We start from the raw sequence: 16,756 nt of genomic DNA, 5'->3' as shown, positions 1-16,756 counted from the left end.
TGATTTGGGGTGCGAGAGAGGAGCGGAATATCTCATCTGGCCGTCGTAATGGCAGTCACACTATACAACTGCAATGCTACATTTCTGACGCTGCCAAAAGATCATCGCAAAGGCTATTAATCGGCCGTCTGTGAACATGTCACACAGAACATTGTAAGATTGCCGATTTTGCCCTGCGACGACTGAAATCCTTTAGGATTCCCGAAATTTGTCTTATAATCCAGATACATTTGAAAACGGCGTTTTCGTTTCAAAATGCTCTCCGTCCACACTAGCGTTTTCAAGCGTTTTCCAAAAGTTGCTCATCCACACTGAAACATCTGAAAACGCTGTACTGCGCATGAGTAAAACATAAGACGCTTCGACATGCATCCGTTTATTTACTTTCCGCCGCTTTGAAACGTCGCGGCAATGTCGAGAAAAGGCACAGAGTTTTTTAAATGGACGGAAAAACATTCTCGGGACCCAGGTGTAATGTAATATCTCTGCACACTTCTCTGATTATTTTAGACACAGTTTGTCAGGCTAATCCAAACGCATTCGCCATTTTTTCAGAGTCTACCTTCATCGCTTTAGTATAGAGTACATGCAGCCTTTGTAACAACATCCACCGTTGATCTCAGTCGTGTTGTCTGGCCTTGAATATGAGGTCGTAGAAGTTCACTCAGATGACATAGAGAGTCCCTAGACATCCTAAAGTTCTCACGCCACTCCTCGGGCACGATAATTTAATGTACAAAATTATCCCACCACGCACGGGTGCGTCCAGGTCTCGCCCAAAATCTCCGCTCCATGTACGGTCTGAAAACGCAACTGTCCTCGCGTTCCACAAGTATGTACAAACTGAAATTAATCTTTAACAACGCAATCAAACTGTAGAGTAGCCAAAACTACTGCAATACAACGTCATCCACCATCTTGTTTTGGACTGAATGGGTCACATGACTGCGTCACATGACTAAAAATGCGTCATCGTTTTCGAAAGCCTCCGTTTTCACAGTCCACACTACAACGCGAAAACGGCGTTTTCAAATGTATCCGCTTTGGAGTGTGTTTTCAAAAAGCTCAGTTTTTGACAAAAACGTCGTCTCAGTGTGGACGGAAGGCCAAAACAGGGAGAAAAAGATGCGTTTTCAAACGAAAATGTATTAGTGTGGACAAGGCCTTAGACGGCAGAATTATGGCCAAAATCAAACAGTGCGCTCCGGGCTTAAGGTTGCATGATTATGACAAAAATAATTTCTGATTATTTCCCTTGAAGATTTAACATTGAAATACTTATTTTCTGTGAATGAATGACTGAATGAACATTACATTTATATAGCACTTTTCTGACACTACACTCAAAGCGCTTTACAATGGCGTGTGAGTTTTCTGCATGCCATAAGCGTCAAATAAGCTACACATCCAAAACAAGCTTGAACTGTGTCCATCAACTGCCTTATTGCTGTTTTATTCAGTATATCAGTATGTCAAGTCTTCACATTGACTCTCTTAGCAGCATGAAAAACAAAACTGTTATAAAATGTTTTGTAAACAAAGAAATCAGACATGTGATTGGTTACAATGCTTCTCAAGCACTGCAAAACATGTGTAGATGGAACATTTACGTGTAACATGATTAGACCTAAGGGGAAGGTGATTAGTTAATGGTGGCAGCAGAAATTGTGATCATCTATTTATTCAGTTGATTGTGCAGCCCTAAATCAGATGACACCCTTCAGTGTGACCTCCAAGTACCTGTGTAGCAAGTTTGGACAAGTGGAAGATTTCATTTTGGAGGAAGTAAACACACTTTGGCCAGTGTTGCATTTAAAGGTTATTTATGAGCACCATATCTTATTCACTAACACATTACTGCAGAAATAAGACATTAATACACTGTGAAAATGTGTGGCACTCATTTGAGGAGTCTATGATGACACACCGTCAAAACACTGAAGATGATCAGTCCATCACTGACAGACCTTTAGTTCTGCTGTCTGCAGGTGTCTCAAGCCTTGTGTGTACTTTCACCTGGCACCACAGCGTGTCTTGAGAGACTGGGGCATTTATACTTGACACGCACTACGGTTGAGCTGTTCTCCCATCGATAGACGGCAGCGCAGAGAAAATATTCACTAATCCAGCAAGAAACCGCAGCGAAGAAGTGCTCTGCTGAACTTTACATTTACCTAGCCAGGTGCTATAATAACAGTTCATGTTCATAGTTGAATGAAAGAGGTGAACAAAACACTTAAGAACCACTAGTTAGGGGGGTCTGGGTATCTCAGCGAGTATTGACGCTGACTATCACCCCTGGAGTTGTGAGTTCGAATCCAGGGTGTGCTGAGTGACTCCAGCCAGGTCTCCTAAGCAACCAAATTGGCCCGGTTGCTAGGGAGGGTAGAGTCACATGGGGTAACCTCCTCGTGGTCATGATTAGTGGTTCTCGCTCTCAATGGGGCGTGTGGTAAGTTGTGCGTGGATCGTGGAGAGTAGCATGAGCCTCCACATGCTGTGAGTCTCCGCGGTGTCATGCACAACGAGTCACGTGATACGATGCACGGATTGACGATCTCAGAAGCGGAGGCAACTGAGACGTGTCCTCCACCACCCGGATTGAGGCGAGTAACCGCGCCACCACGAAGACCTACTAAGTAGTGGGAATTGGGCACTCCAAATTGGGAGAAAACGGGATATAAATAAATAAATGAATAAATAAAAAAAGAACAACTAGTTGGTCTGTTTGTGGCTAAACTCAAGCACTAGTTTTATATTTTTGAGCCTAGTCAAGGTAATGACTTTTTAAATATTTGTTTGAACTTTACATTCAAACACGTTAATAAAATGTTTTATTTGACACAGTATAAAATAAACCAGAGCTATTCAGTTATATATTAATAAAACCAAAGTCTAGTGGATTGTTTAGACCTTTAAATTCAGTACAGAAAAGGTAGTGAATAAATAGGCTTGTCTTTCTGAATGAGAACAACTGAGAAGATGCAACAGGTTATTTCAGAGTGAAAACAATGTCATTTTAACATTTTTTACTCTTCCTTAAAAGCACAGGCACATCTGCCCTGCCCCTTTCCTCGAATTCATCCATTGGGATTGAAGCACCACGCGCACCATGCAAAAAGTTACAAAAATTGTCATGTGCACGACCGCACAGAACGGAGCTTTGAGCAGGCCAGGGAACAGCCGCGATGACATCACTTTGTGTGCGCAAACCCTCACGAACAATCGGCTGCGTGGAGTTAAACCAGGCTTCACACACCTGAGTTACTGCTCACATCTGACCTGTCGTTCTCTCTGACCTGTCTGTCTCTCTATCTGCAGGAGGAGAAAGACGGCGAAGCTCCTAAAGACTCTCTGGATGATCTGTTTCCTAATGATGAAGAGGAACACACTCAAGGCAGTATGTGAACATCACTATTGAACTCTCACATGTTTTATCTTCTGGATCTGGACAGATGTTTGAGCAGATTAATTACTGGGGTTGTGCTGATACGATCATATATCAATTAGAGGTTGACCAATAGGGGATTTTGCGGTAACTAAGGTGGTGGAAAAGGACTGATTAATCGGCTGATAGTTTTAAAAATTGATTTATAGAATTTATAGAATGTAAAAAAAAAAAAAATTCTTAAAAGTCTGTCTTTACTATGACGGGCACAGACAATGAGGCTACAAGAGTCCAAAATGAATAAAATCCCAGCAGTTTATTGTGCAACCAAAATCCCAATTATAACCAAAATGAAGATTTGGTGCATAACGTGGGAGTTTATACTATAAACAAGCCCAAAATACACGTACTTATTTTGAAATGAAGGCTCATCTATATTGAAGCATTTGGGTCAATGATGTGATGCTCATTTTTTTGTCCGCATCTAATAAATGATTCAAAAATACATTACAGATGCAGTTCACACAAAACAATTCACTTGATTACACCTCTTCTATGATGAACATGTTTTAAAAAAAATTCTGGGGCTTAAAGTTAAAAATATCATTTTTCTAGATCACATGATTGTTTTCACTCTGTCACTTAAACACCTTTAACCCTGTCTATGACCTTTGAACTCTGCAGTGCAGCACCAGCACAACAGTGCAGCCGTGGCGGCGGCTCAGCAGGGCGGGTACGAGATCCCGGCGCGCCTCAGAACGCTTCATAACCTGGTGATCCAGTACGCGTCTCAGGGCCGCTACGAGGTGGCCGTGCCGCTCTGTAAACAAGCTCTGGAAGACCTGGAGAAAACCTCCGGGCATGACCATCCAGACGTGGCCACCATGCTCAACATCCTGGCACTCGTGTACAGGTGAGTGACAGGTGTCATCACAGTCGGAAGGGTTTGTTTAGGGAAGTACAGTGTGTGTTTGACTGGCTGTACTGTCATTCAAACACCGTTAACTGAGGTAAAATGACTCTGAAGCACTTGAGTGGTATTGCTTTTGTAAAATAGTGACAACAGCGATATGACAAGACACAGATCTTCATAATTATCACTGTAAACAATTCATCTGCCAAGAATTGTACTAGTTCATAAGCCTTAAACTCATGCGTTTGGATGACAATTAATCCATGGTGGAGGAGTGAGTTCTGAGTGTCTTACGAACCCGGACATTTGCTTCTCATGTGGGCAGTCAACTTAAGAACCAGAACCTCCTTTACACATCTGATTACATGTGATGAATCTCTCTGTCTGTGTGTGTGTGTGTGTGTGTGTGTGTGTGTGTGTCTCAGGGATCAGAATAAGTATAAAGAAGCTGCTCATCTGTTGAATGACGCTCTCTCTATCAGAGAAAAGACGCTTGGTAAAGATCATCCGGCTGTAAGTCCCATCAGTTTTATTACAACATCACAAACACTGACTCATTTAGATCATCAGGGAAATATTCCGTATGTTCGTTTAGACACTGAAAACTACAGCAGGATAAATAATGATTTGAGGGGCTGATTGGAGTAATTCACACCTTTGTTGATGCAGGTTTTCCTCTTGCAAATTTATACCTACAGTATATGTGACTTCTCATGTTGAACGATGTGCTGTCTTATTACAATAAGATTTTGGTCCAATGTTGGCTAACATTAAAATGTGAAAGCCAGTGAAGAAGCATGTCAAGCATGTTTGATACATGTACAGCATGAAGGCCTATTCACACCAAATTTGTGATGAATTTGCAAGACGAAGCGTATAAAAAATAAAATGTCTCCTTTACAGTAGGTGGCGCTGTTCTACACACTTATTCTGGTGCATTGATCTTTAAGCAGTGAGGTTTGGCAAATTGTTTGTCTACACTCGTAATAAAGTATGGCATGTAAAGAGTCTTTGTCGCATTTCACCACAAGCTTGGTCCAAACAAAGTGCTATTTTTCATGCCAGGAAACAGGCACAGTAATATGCATATGAAATAATGTACATTATGACAAAACACCAGGTATATTATATAATATGAGGCATCAGCACATTACATGAATATTTCGTTTGCATTGATTTCAGAGATTTGTGCATCAGACCCGGTGTGAACAGTGCCAGGGGAATCCATTGTTCCTAGTCAAAAGCTTGTTTGGAACGAACATTTGCACTGAAAATTCAGTCTTTGTGTGAATAGGCCTTTAGAGTGGTGATTTATAAGTGCTCAGTATTCAGTCTGTTTTCCTGTTGTTCTTACAGAACGCACCATAAAGTTCTCCAGTCGGACTGATGTGTGTTTGTGTTGTTCGTCAGGTTGCTGCCACTCTCAATAATCTGGCTGTGCTGTTCGGTAAGAGAGGGAAGTATAAAGAGGCCGAACCGCTGTGTAAACGAGCTCTGGAGATCCGAGAGAAGGTCAGTGAACATCCTGTGATCACTTATCACCCCATCACCTCTCCTTAAACAGCAGCAGATTCATCCACAGCATCATATTGAGTGTTTATGCTGAGATAAACGGTACAGGATGAGTGCTGTGAACACAGTGCTGTGGAATTAACAAATGCACACTGTCCAGATGAGCTTAAACACTGTAATGAACACTGATAACAGCCAAGAAAGAGAGAGAGAGATAGGGATATTTATAGGTTATAGATGGAAAACTACATATTTTCTAAATCAAGTAGTCTGTGTGTTGTCTGAACAACTAGTCCGTTTTAAGGAAGCCCTGTATAATTAGGCTGGCTTGCCATATTGGCCACACACACACACACACACACACACACACACACACACACACACACACACACACACACACACACACACACACACACACACACTGTTCAGATGCATTTAATAATAGCTAGAACAGGGGTGTACAAACTATGGCCCGCCGACTCCTCTGATGCGGCCCGCTAGAGGTTTTAGAAATAGAACAGATTTTTGCCTGCTATTGAGAAATTTTATGAAATTAATATTCTGAACACTGAGTGTCGCTGTCACGTGCAGCCACATGTCACAGCTCGTCTCCACAAGTGCATGCTCTTTAGTTGCCACCAGCTTCATCCATCGGAAGAGTTTAGGAGTTTGGAATGAACGGACGAAGCGGCACTCAAAAAGAATGATGCATTTGTGAAAGGATCGCTGTCAGGTTAGATACTTAGCTCATGTACTCATTCTTGCTAAAATGTCCTGATACCACCACGCATCATGCAGCTGAGTAGAGCTGTCGCTGTGCAGCACGAGGGTGTATTTAGCACCCACAGAGACGTGCGGGCCAAGCACACTTTCCTATAACGTCCTCTTTAGTGCTGGGAAGTTTAATTCATTGTAGTGATTTGGTTTGTTCTGATGTTTCATTGAAACATGAAAAATTATTCACGGACTTTCCAGCACCGTTTGAGAGTTTGGACATAAGAGAGAGCGCATGAAACTCGTGCATCTCTCCCTGCACTGCTCGGGCTCAGCTTGCACCAAGATAAAGAGAGCGTAATCATTTTGATCAAATTGTATTTGTAACAGAAGTAACAACAGAACAGAAACTATGATTGAATGACTAATATATGAAGAGTAATTCCTTGAATCATGTCATAGCAGGAAAATAATCTGATTATTCTGCTATGAAGTAACTCTGTGTGCTTTGAAGTGACACTGAATGGACTTTTAAAAAGTTAAAACACAAAATCCAAGGGCATTGAAAGTAACAAGCACTTACCCAGTGTAATATTTCGTATAATAATGTTACATTACTGCATTGTCAGAAACTAACTTTTCCATAAAGGGGCCATTAATTTCCCTCTGGATTAAATTTTCAGTGGCATTTTTTATGTTTATGAGGGCATTTTTTCTAAACATATATAAAAATGTATTGTCATTTTTTTATTAAAAACATATTTTGTGGCATAAGGTTTAATGCTACTCTTATAGTAGACTTTGTCTATATCAGATGGTATAAATAAATATATAAAAAAATGTTTGCACCAACATTTTGAACTTTAGGGCACGTTTGTCACTTTTGGGGGAGCCTCTAATTTCTGACTCTGCATCAATGTTCTATTGCAAGTGTTCTTCTTGAGAGAAATGTCCTTTATAAATACAAAATGTGATTAAAAATTCATATTGAGCATAGAATATAAATATGATGCAATAGTGGCTATCTAGTTGCATTTTTTTTTTGTGTGTGTCTGGTCCCTAGTAGAAAAGGTTTGGACACCCTTGAGCTAGACGGAGCGCAACAGAAGAGTGTTATTGAAATTTTGAGCTATTTTTAACTTGATATGTCTTAAGAATGCAACACTCTTGCTGCATTTAAAGATCCAGATGCAAGAATGCAGAATGCAGGAATACGCAGCCCTTCAGTATTGTCACTGACAGACATTCAACAAATAAACTGGCTAAATAACTATTACCTTTTATTGCACAAAGCTATCAAAAGTCATAAACCTACAGATTATAGATAATAACATGAACAGTTTGACAGATTTAATGTCCAGCAGTAATTATCTTGAAGTGTATTATTGAAGGCGGTTATTACAGAGGTGCAGCTTTTATGGCTGTATCGGCGGTGCTTTAGAGAGGATGAATTTATAGACACAACTTCTCAAGAGTGTTTTATACTGTGCAAACTGTCTAACAACTAAAGTACAGCATGTTAAAACCCTTTCTAAACAGTTGCATATCAAAATGCATGACATTTAAAGCATCACAACTACAAATATACAGCTAACAATATAAATTTTAACAAGTCAACCTCACAAATCTCCAATTCAACCATACTGATCCATTCCTCCTAACAGAGACACCACTGAAGATGAACTGAAAGTCAGCAAAATGACTCTAATGTTGATGATTGAATCCACAGAGCAAAGGATGTTTGGTACCTGAAGAAGCAACTGTCTTGTCTGTCTGTCTGTTTCTGTGTGTGTGTGTGTGTGTGTGTGTGTCAGGTGTTGGGTAAGGATCATCCTGACGTGGCGAAGCAGCTGAATAATCTGGCTCTGTTGTGTCAGAATCAAGGCAAGTATGATGAGGTGGAGTATTATTACTGCAGAGCGCTGGAGATCTATGAGCGCAGACTCGGTCCAGATGATCCAAATGTCGCCAAAACCAAGAACAACCTGGTGAGTTCATCAAACAGCTGCTCGCATGGAAACTCTGTGACATTCTAGAATCACTTATAAAAGATTACAAGCAAAATTGTTTCACTTGATAAGCAGCTTCATTTGCATTTTCACTCGTTATGCAAATATGGGCAAAACTGCATTTATGACACTTTAATACGTGACCGTACGGCTGTTAGAAACGATGTAGACTCTCTTTGCATTTATGCTTGCACTGAAAAAATATATATTTTGTGGTGAATTAAATATAGCAGAAAAGATGATGTACTTTCTGCATTGAATAAGTTAAAGCGTGAACTTGAGTTCTACATTTGTACCAAATTCTCTCTAGTTTATAAGTACATTTATTTATGATTGTTTGTTATCCGCACAATGCGTCATCAATGCTAAAGTACAAAACCTTGTCATATTTATTTGCTATTATGAGTAAATTTCACAGTTATATTAAATAAGTACATTTTACTTAACTTTTTGAAGCTGGTGTTCCCAGCATGCACCTGGCTGAAATAATGAGCTTGCATGATTTTACTGTTTGCATGTTGATTTACACCATTTTTGGTAACTTGTTTTGTGCAGTCTGAAGTAGAGGTAGACCGATATATCGGTTTTCCCGATTAATCGGTGCCGATAGTTGCCTTTTGGAACTATCGGTTAATCTATGCTGATAGTTACCAGTAGTTTTAATCTAGTGAATGTAGGCTATAAAAAGCGTAATTTAGTAAATTCTTAAATATAGAAGATTGTAACGGAGCCAAGTCTCTGTCATTTCAAAATAAGTAAGTGTATTTTGGGCTTGTTTATAGTATAAAGTCCCACGTTATGCACCAAATCTTCATTTTTTTCTGGTTATAATTGGGATTTTGGTTGCACAATAAACTGCTGGGATTTTATTCATTTTGGACTCTTGTAGCCTCAATGTCTGTGCCCGTCATAGTAAGGACAGACTTCTTTTAACATTCTGTAAATTCTATAAATCAATTTTAAAAATTACCGGTTAATTGGTCATCAGCCTTTTTGGTCAACCACCTTTGTTATCGGTATTGGCAAAGTCCACTAATGGTCGACCTCTAGTCTGAAGTTCATTTTCTACTCAAAATGACCCGTTCGTGATTAAAACAGTGAGCTTTTGGTTGGTAATGTCATTGTGTGTTGAGGTCTGCGTGCACAGGTCTGAAACTTGTGGAAGGCTTACTTGTGTCATGTGGTACATGACTAAATTAATTAAAAAAGCATTGAAATGCTTGTACGCTTAATTCAGTGCAACATTGCTTAAGTATAGTGTACAAAGAAAGAGTGAGTAAAATATACTTAAAATGGAGTATTGCAAAGTGGGGCTGGGAGATAGATTGATGTTATCGGATATTGACGATATCTTACAAAGATCCCGAGTCGGATTGCAATACTCAATTGACACGATGATCGGCAGTATCGGAAAATGGTAAAACCATGGATTTGGGAAGTAAATATACAGTGCATCCGGAAAGTATTCACAGCGCTTCACTTTTTCCACATTTTGTTATGTTACAGCCTTATTCCACAATGGATTAAATTCATTATTTTCCTCAATTCTACAAACAATACCCCATAATGACAACGTGAAAGAAGTTTGTTTGAAATCTTTGCAAATTTATTAAAAATAAAAAACTAAACAAAATTCACATGTACATAAGTATTCACAGCCTTTGCTCAATACTTTTGTTGAAGCACCTTTTGCACCAATTACAGCCTCAAGTCTTTTTGAGTATGATGCTACAAGCTTGGCACACCTATTTTTGGGCAGTTTCTCCCATTCTTCTTTGCAGGACCTCTCAAGCTCCATCAGGTTGGATGGGGAGCGTCGGTGCACAGCCATTTTCAGATCTCTCTAGAGATGTTCAATCGGGTTCAAGTCTGGGCTCTGGCTGGGCCACTCAAGGACATTCACAGAGTTGTCCCGGAGCCACTCCTTTGTTATCTTGGCTGTGTGCTTAGGGTTGTTGTCCTGTTGGAAGATGAACCTTCGCCCCAGTCTGAGGTCCAGAGCGCTCTGGAGCAGGTTTTCATCAAGGATGTCTCTGTACATTGCTGCATTCATCTTTCCCTCGATCCTGACTAGTCTCCCAGTTCCTGCTGCTGAAAAACATCACCACAGCATGATGCTGCCACCACCATGCTTCACTGTAGGGATGGTATTGGGCAGGTGATGAGCGGTGCCTGGTTTCCTCCAGACATGATGCTTGCCATTCAGGCCAAAGAGTTCAATCTTTGTTTCTCATGGTCTGAGAGTCCTTCAGGTGCCTTTTGGCAAACTCCAGGCAGGCTGTCATGTGCCTTTTACTGAGGAGTGGCTTCTGTCTGGCCACTCTACCATACAGGCCTGATTGGTGGAGTGCTGCAGAGCTGGTTGTTCTTCTGGAAGGTTCTCCTCTCTCCACAGAGAAATGCTGGAGCTCTGTCAGAGTGACCATCGGGTTCTTGGTCACCTCCCTGACTAAGGCCCTTCTCCCCCGATCGCTCAGTTTGGCTGGGAGGCCAGCTCTAGGAAGAGTCCTGGTGGTTTCAAACTTCTTCCATTTACGGATGATGGAGGCCACTGTGCTCATTGGGACCTTCAGTGCTGCAGAAAGTTTTCTGTACCCTTCCCCAGATCTGTGACTCGATACAATCCTGTCTCGGAGGTCTACAGACAATTCCTTGGACTTCATGGCTTGGTTTGTGCTCTGACATGCACTGTTAACTGTGGGACCTTATAGAGACAGGTGTGTGCCTTTCCAAATCATGTCCAATCAACTGAATTTATCACAGGTGGACTCCAATCAAGTTGTAGAAACATCTCAAGGATGATCAGTGGAAACAGGATGCACCTGAGCTCAATTTTGAGTGTCATGGCAAAGGCTGTGAATACTTATATACATGTGATTTTTTTTTTATTTTTTTTTTTATTTTTTTATTTCTAATAAATTTGCAAAGATTTCAAACAAACTTCTTTCACATTGTCATTATGGGGTATTGTTTGTAGAATTTTGAGGAAAATAAAGAATTTAATCAATTTTGGAATAAGGCTGTAACATAACAAAATGTGGTAAAAGTGAAGCGCTGTGAATACTTTCCGGATGCACTGTATTAAACAGTAGCCCAGGTTGTGAAACTAGCACCCGCAAAATGCAACGAGGCTGAATCCAGTTCACAAGCTCCTCGTCCGAATATGGTTTATGCATGAGTAATTTTACTCATCTGCCCGCAACAGACGGGCGACCCGTAAGACATCTCGGAGTGACACATGACAAGAAATGCTGATAGTCACAAAGACACGTGCTTAAAGAAACACACTTTATTATATGTTTAAGAACAGACAAAAGAAAAGCCGTCAATGCTCGTGTCTGATACGCTGTTTGTTCAGAGGTGTGCAGCGTGAGCCTGTCAAGAGTTTTCACTCTTTTTTTCTCTGTTTCATTTGTCTGAAAACTGTTTGCATGAATAATGTTGTCTGTGGGCATGCTGCAAATTACATGGTTACACTCACATGGTGCTGTGAGTTTAATTCGCTTTTTTTTCACGCGGTTGGCATGCATTGTGAACGCAACTTTGCAGGTTCAGTAATATACATCTTTCTATTAAAGAAACAAAGACGAAAGTGATTAAATCATATGATAATTGGCTTCAAGTCACGTTCACCTTGAACCTAAAATTGAGTTTTATTTTATTTTCTTTAGGCAGCATTAAACACAATACAAACACAAACTCGATAAGAACACACATTTAGCAGCATTATTTTGGGAACACAAGGGAGTTTATTAGGCTTTATTATTATGATTATTATTATCTTTACATTAATAATTGTCTTTAGTTTTTAATCTAAAGGCTATTAGTAATTTTCCACCTGTTGTCGTTGACGGATACTTGCGTGATGGCAAATGGGGCCGTTGGAGACGGTAAATGTTTGGATTTGGGGAGGTGGTTAAATAAGATTTTATCACTTCGTTATTTTATTTGCTTTTTTCGTTTAAAGTGCAACTTGAATTTAGAAATGTCTTTTATGTTTTTCATGTTTCAATAAATGAATAACATTTTTAAAGCAAAATCAATAAAGCAAAAATATTCACCGACCCTCGGCAGGGGGGTTACTATATAATTGGATATCATTATATTTTATAAGATGATTATTGCTAAAATATTTTTACATATCGCTCAGCCCAATTGCAAAGTAAACTTTACTTAAGAATTTCGAATTAAAGCCACAAATAATTGTGTGTGTAGCCTTTACTTGAAAATATGGTCTGATAAATTTACTAGCAATATTCTGCATGAAAATAGTTTCCTAGGTTTTTTTAAGTAAACCCTGCTGCAAATTAATTTCTGTGTTTTTACTTTTAAAACTTGAGTAACTAGATGCAGTTTGTGTGGAGTTTTGAACTTTGCTAGTTCATCTCTCTCCTTTGTGAAGAGTGTTTTGTATATTTTTGTTTTCTGCTCAAGGACAAACAGTCTGAGATCAGCCGTATATTGAGAAGCGTTTTTCTCCACCTACATACGTTCTGTGTCTTTATTGAGAGCGTTTTATAGTGTTTGTCCTTGTGTCAGTCTGTTGAATAATGACTCGCATCACTCTTCTATTGATAATCGACCTTCTCCATCACTGAAATGTCTATGTGTTTGTCATCTCTCTGCAGGCGTCCTGCTTACTCAAACAAGGCAAATACAAAGAAGGCGAGATTCTGTACAAGGATATTCTGACTCGTGCTCATGAGAAAGAGTTTGGATCGGTGGATGGTGAGAGATCTGCCTGTTGAGCCAAATGCTGCACTAGTTTGTGTGTAGAAAACAGAAACATTAGATAATTATATATGTGATGTCACACAAGTTCTGCAGGGTTTTGGGCAGGAAAATAACTCTCTGTAAGTTCACTTTACATTCTTGTGCTCAACAATCAGAGTTGTTGAAGTCAGGGTTAGACTTTGTCAGTTCAAACCAGTCTGGTCATTCTCTGTTGACCTCTCTCATCAACAAGGTGTTTCCATCCACAGAACTGCCGCTCACTGGATGTTTTTTGTTTTTGACACCATTCTGAGTAAATTCTAGAGACTGTTGTGTGTGAAACTCCCAGAAATACTCAAACCAGCCCATCTGGCACCAACAATCGTGCCACGCTCCAGATCACTGAGATCACATTTTTTCCCCATTCTGATGGTTGATGTGAACATTAACTGAAGCTCCTGACCTGTATCTGCATGATTTTATACACTGCACTGCTGCCACACGATTGGCTGATTAGATAATCACATGGATGATTGTTGGTGCCAGACGGGCTGGTTTGAGTATTTCTGGGTCAACAGAGAATGGCCAGACTGGTTTGAACTGAAAGTCTACGGTAACTCAGATAACCACTCTGTACAATTGTGCTGAGAAGAATATCATCTCTGAATGCTGTTCTGAGATGCGGGTTGGCGCTGTTTTGGCATCACAAGGGGGACCTACACAATATTAGGCAGGTGCTTATAATGTTGTGGCTGATCGGTGTATTAAATACTTCAGGGTTTCTGCAGGTCTGAGAAAAGTCTTAAGTCTTAAATTGCCCATAATCGTTTATTCGCTACTGTTCCTTTAAATTTTTCCCGATATGCCTAAACAATGGCTCAAAATAATCTCCTGACTGATCCGCACAGATTAAATAATACAGAATGTTCATTTTTGATTTTGTTTAAAAGTTACTTTAACACATATTTAACGAGGTCGACGTAAAACGGGATGTGAGGCTATATATTGGCAAGGGTTTGTTGTATTGAAACGAAACTTGGTATGCTTCATCAGTACCTTGATCTGGGGGTACATGCAAAGTTTGGTGACAGTGCCACCTTTTGGTCAGGAAATGTGAAAAATTATGTCTATATATATATTTGACCATAACTTTTGAACTGTATATTTTAAAATCATGAGTTGTCTTTGGGTCATGAGGATTTCAACAATACAAATTTCAGCCATATCAGCCATACTGCCTCTCTGGAATATTGATTTTTATAAAAAAGTTAAATATCTTTTGAATGCATTGCCAGATTTATAAGAAATTTGGTATGCATCGTTGACATCATGTCCTGAACGTACCTGAGCAGTTTGGAAACAGCGCCACCTATAGTTCAAAAGATAATCCACACTTGTGTGTTGGCTCCAACCTTGGCATGTCTCTTTACCATTTGTGAATCACAGTGTGTAAATTTCTGTATATTTATTTATTTTTGGCTAATCTAGGACAAGAGATTTAGATTGCAGAATCATAGGGAGGTTCTTATAACAAAAGAAAATCAAATATGCTCCTTTTGGCGAGCTTCTAGATTTAATGACCAAAATGTATTTGAATAAAATCTTGTTTTTACACATTTGGTGGTGATCACTTAAGTTTTATTCCAGAGCTTTGAGGTATATTTTTGGGTATTGTTTAAACACTATTCAAGTGAAACAGCAGTGTCGTAGAGGAATATGGCTGATGCAATGGGTCTGATCAGAAGGTCAAATTTATTTCCACATTCTGGTGGTATTCAAGCCTTATGTGAAATGAATTAAAAAGTAATGTAGATCTGTTAAGTTGCAGTTTTAAACTTTGAAGTGTGACTACTGTATACAGTATATATGACTTGTGCTCCCAAGGCATTTATATGTAGAGAGCGATGACAGATTGTGTTCCCTTGAAATTATTACTTAAATTGACATTAGTTGGTCTTAAAAAGATCTTTAAAGAGTCTCGAATTTAGCTTCATTAAACCTGCAGAAACCCTGTACTTGTGCTGTTAAATTATAATAAAGCAAAGGGTGGTGAAATGATACAATAACAGCATGAATTTTGAAGTCTTTGATTCAGTGTTTTTCAAAACACGGGTTTATTCATGCGGGCATGATTCATGGATGATGACGTCACCAGTGTGTCTCTTTACAGCTGAAAACAAACCCATCTGGATGCACGCGGAGGAGAGAGAAGAGATGAGCAAGGTACGAAAAGAGAAATATTAAAAAATGAAGAATGTTTCTATGTAATGTGAGTGTGTGTGTTTGCATGTCACTCATTCTGTCTCTCTATTGTTCTGATGTTCAGGGCAAACACAGAGACACTCCCTATGGAGAATATGGAGGCTGGTACAAAGCCTGCAAAGTCAACAGGTACTGCCCAACATTCACAGAATCCTTCAGTTATACTTGTGTGCTGGCATCTGTGGGAAGAAAGCTGGAATTAGTATGACTGTCTGTTTCAGTTCAGTATATGACAACCAATGCTAATATAAACAAAGCTTTACCTTGTGTCATCTCTTTGTTGGACATTGAAGTTTCACATCCTGTCAAACGAGTGATGCGACCACGCGAGAGCGTACTCAATCGCTGCCATCATCAATGCAGATGTTATCGACAAGCTGGAATTTTTCATTCTGGGCGAAACTTGAATATGGTCACGTTGTGTCGCCGTCTGTGGGTGTAGAATTTGTGTTGTGTCTGTCTGCATTTGTGCAAAGCCAGCGACCTCAACAGATATGAAATAAGTTAGCTGCCGAGCTTTCTTGGCATTACGTTGATTTTACACTACAAATAAGCACATTTAAACAACAATATAGGATCATGTGAAACTACAGAAGTTGTTCCTGTCTCTACAGTAATAACTGATAGAAATACAAGTCAATACAAACCTTAATTTCACCCAGGAAGATACCCCTCAGGACGTCCTCTCAGGATAGGAGGCAAAAAACACTGGTTTTGTCCAGTTTGGCACAGATAAACCAGCAGTGGGTTATTTCGACCCAGCAGCTTTGGTTGTTTATGATGGATTTCTACTGTCTGTGACACTGACCCAGACACTATCCCAGCATAACTGGGTTTAAAACTACCCAACACTGAAAATAATCCAATGAAATGACCCAGCAGACTCAAACCAGCATTATGGTTTAAACATAAGCCAGCAAAATTGAGAGTATGTGTGTTCCCTGGAAATCAAGCCATTGCATTTGATATTAATAATTATTTTATTTATTTATTTTTTCAATTTGGAATGCCCAGTCCTCGTGGTGGCATGGTGGCGTAGTGACTCACCTCAATCCGGGTGGCGGAGGATGAATCTCAGTTGCCTCCACGTCTGAGACCGTCAATCCGCGCATCTTATCACGTGACTTGTTGAGCGCGTTACCACGGAGACGTAGTGCGTGTGGAGGCTTCACACTATTCTCCGCGGCATCCACGCACAACTCGCCACACGCCCCACCGAGAGCGAGAACCACATTATAGCGACCA

The 16,756-nt window shown here is 39.9% G+C and overlaps 1 protein-coding gene across 6 annotated transcripts in view; it reads left to right on the top strand.

Moving 5' to 3' along the window:
- The window catches only part of LOC127414371 (kinesin light chain 1-like), a 62,440-nt gene that overhangs the window by 28,629 nt on the left and 17,055 nt on the right, over positions 1–16,756 (top strand). For all 6 annotated transcript variants that reach the window (XM_051652355.1, XM_051652356.1, XM_051652354.1 and 3 more), the window contains 8 exons: positions 3,322–3,400; positions 4,073–4,301; positions 4,727–4,814; positions 5,712–5,813; positions 8,342–8,515; positions 13,165–13,264; positions 15,420–15,472; positions 15,576–15,640. In XM_051652355.1, coding sequence (XP_051508315.1) covers positions 3,322–3,400; positions 4,073–4,301; positions 4,727–4,814; positions 5,712–5,813; positions 8,342–8,515; positions 13,165–13,264; positions 15,420–15,472; positions 15,576–15,640 — 890 coding nt within the window. The remainder of the gene's footprint in view (positions 1–3,321; positions 3,401–4,072; positions 4,302–4,726; positions 4,815–5,711; positions 5,814–8,341; positions 8,516–13,164; positions 13,265–15,419; positions 15,473–15,575; positions 15,641–16,756) is intronic.

Source organism: Myxocyprinus asiaticus, chromosome 23, assembly GCF_019703515.2.
Source record: "Myxocyprinus asiaticus isolate MX2 ecotype Aquarium Trade chromosome 23, UBuf_Myxa_2, whole genome shotgun sequence".
NCBI lineage: Eukaryota > Metazoa > Chordata > Actinopteri > Cypriniformes > Catostomidae > Myxocyprinus > Myxocyprinus asiaticus.
The sequence above is the reverse complement of the archived record's forward strand: the minus strand, read 5'-3'. Positions and strand labels throughout refer to the sequence as shown.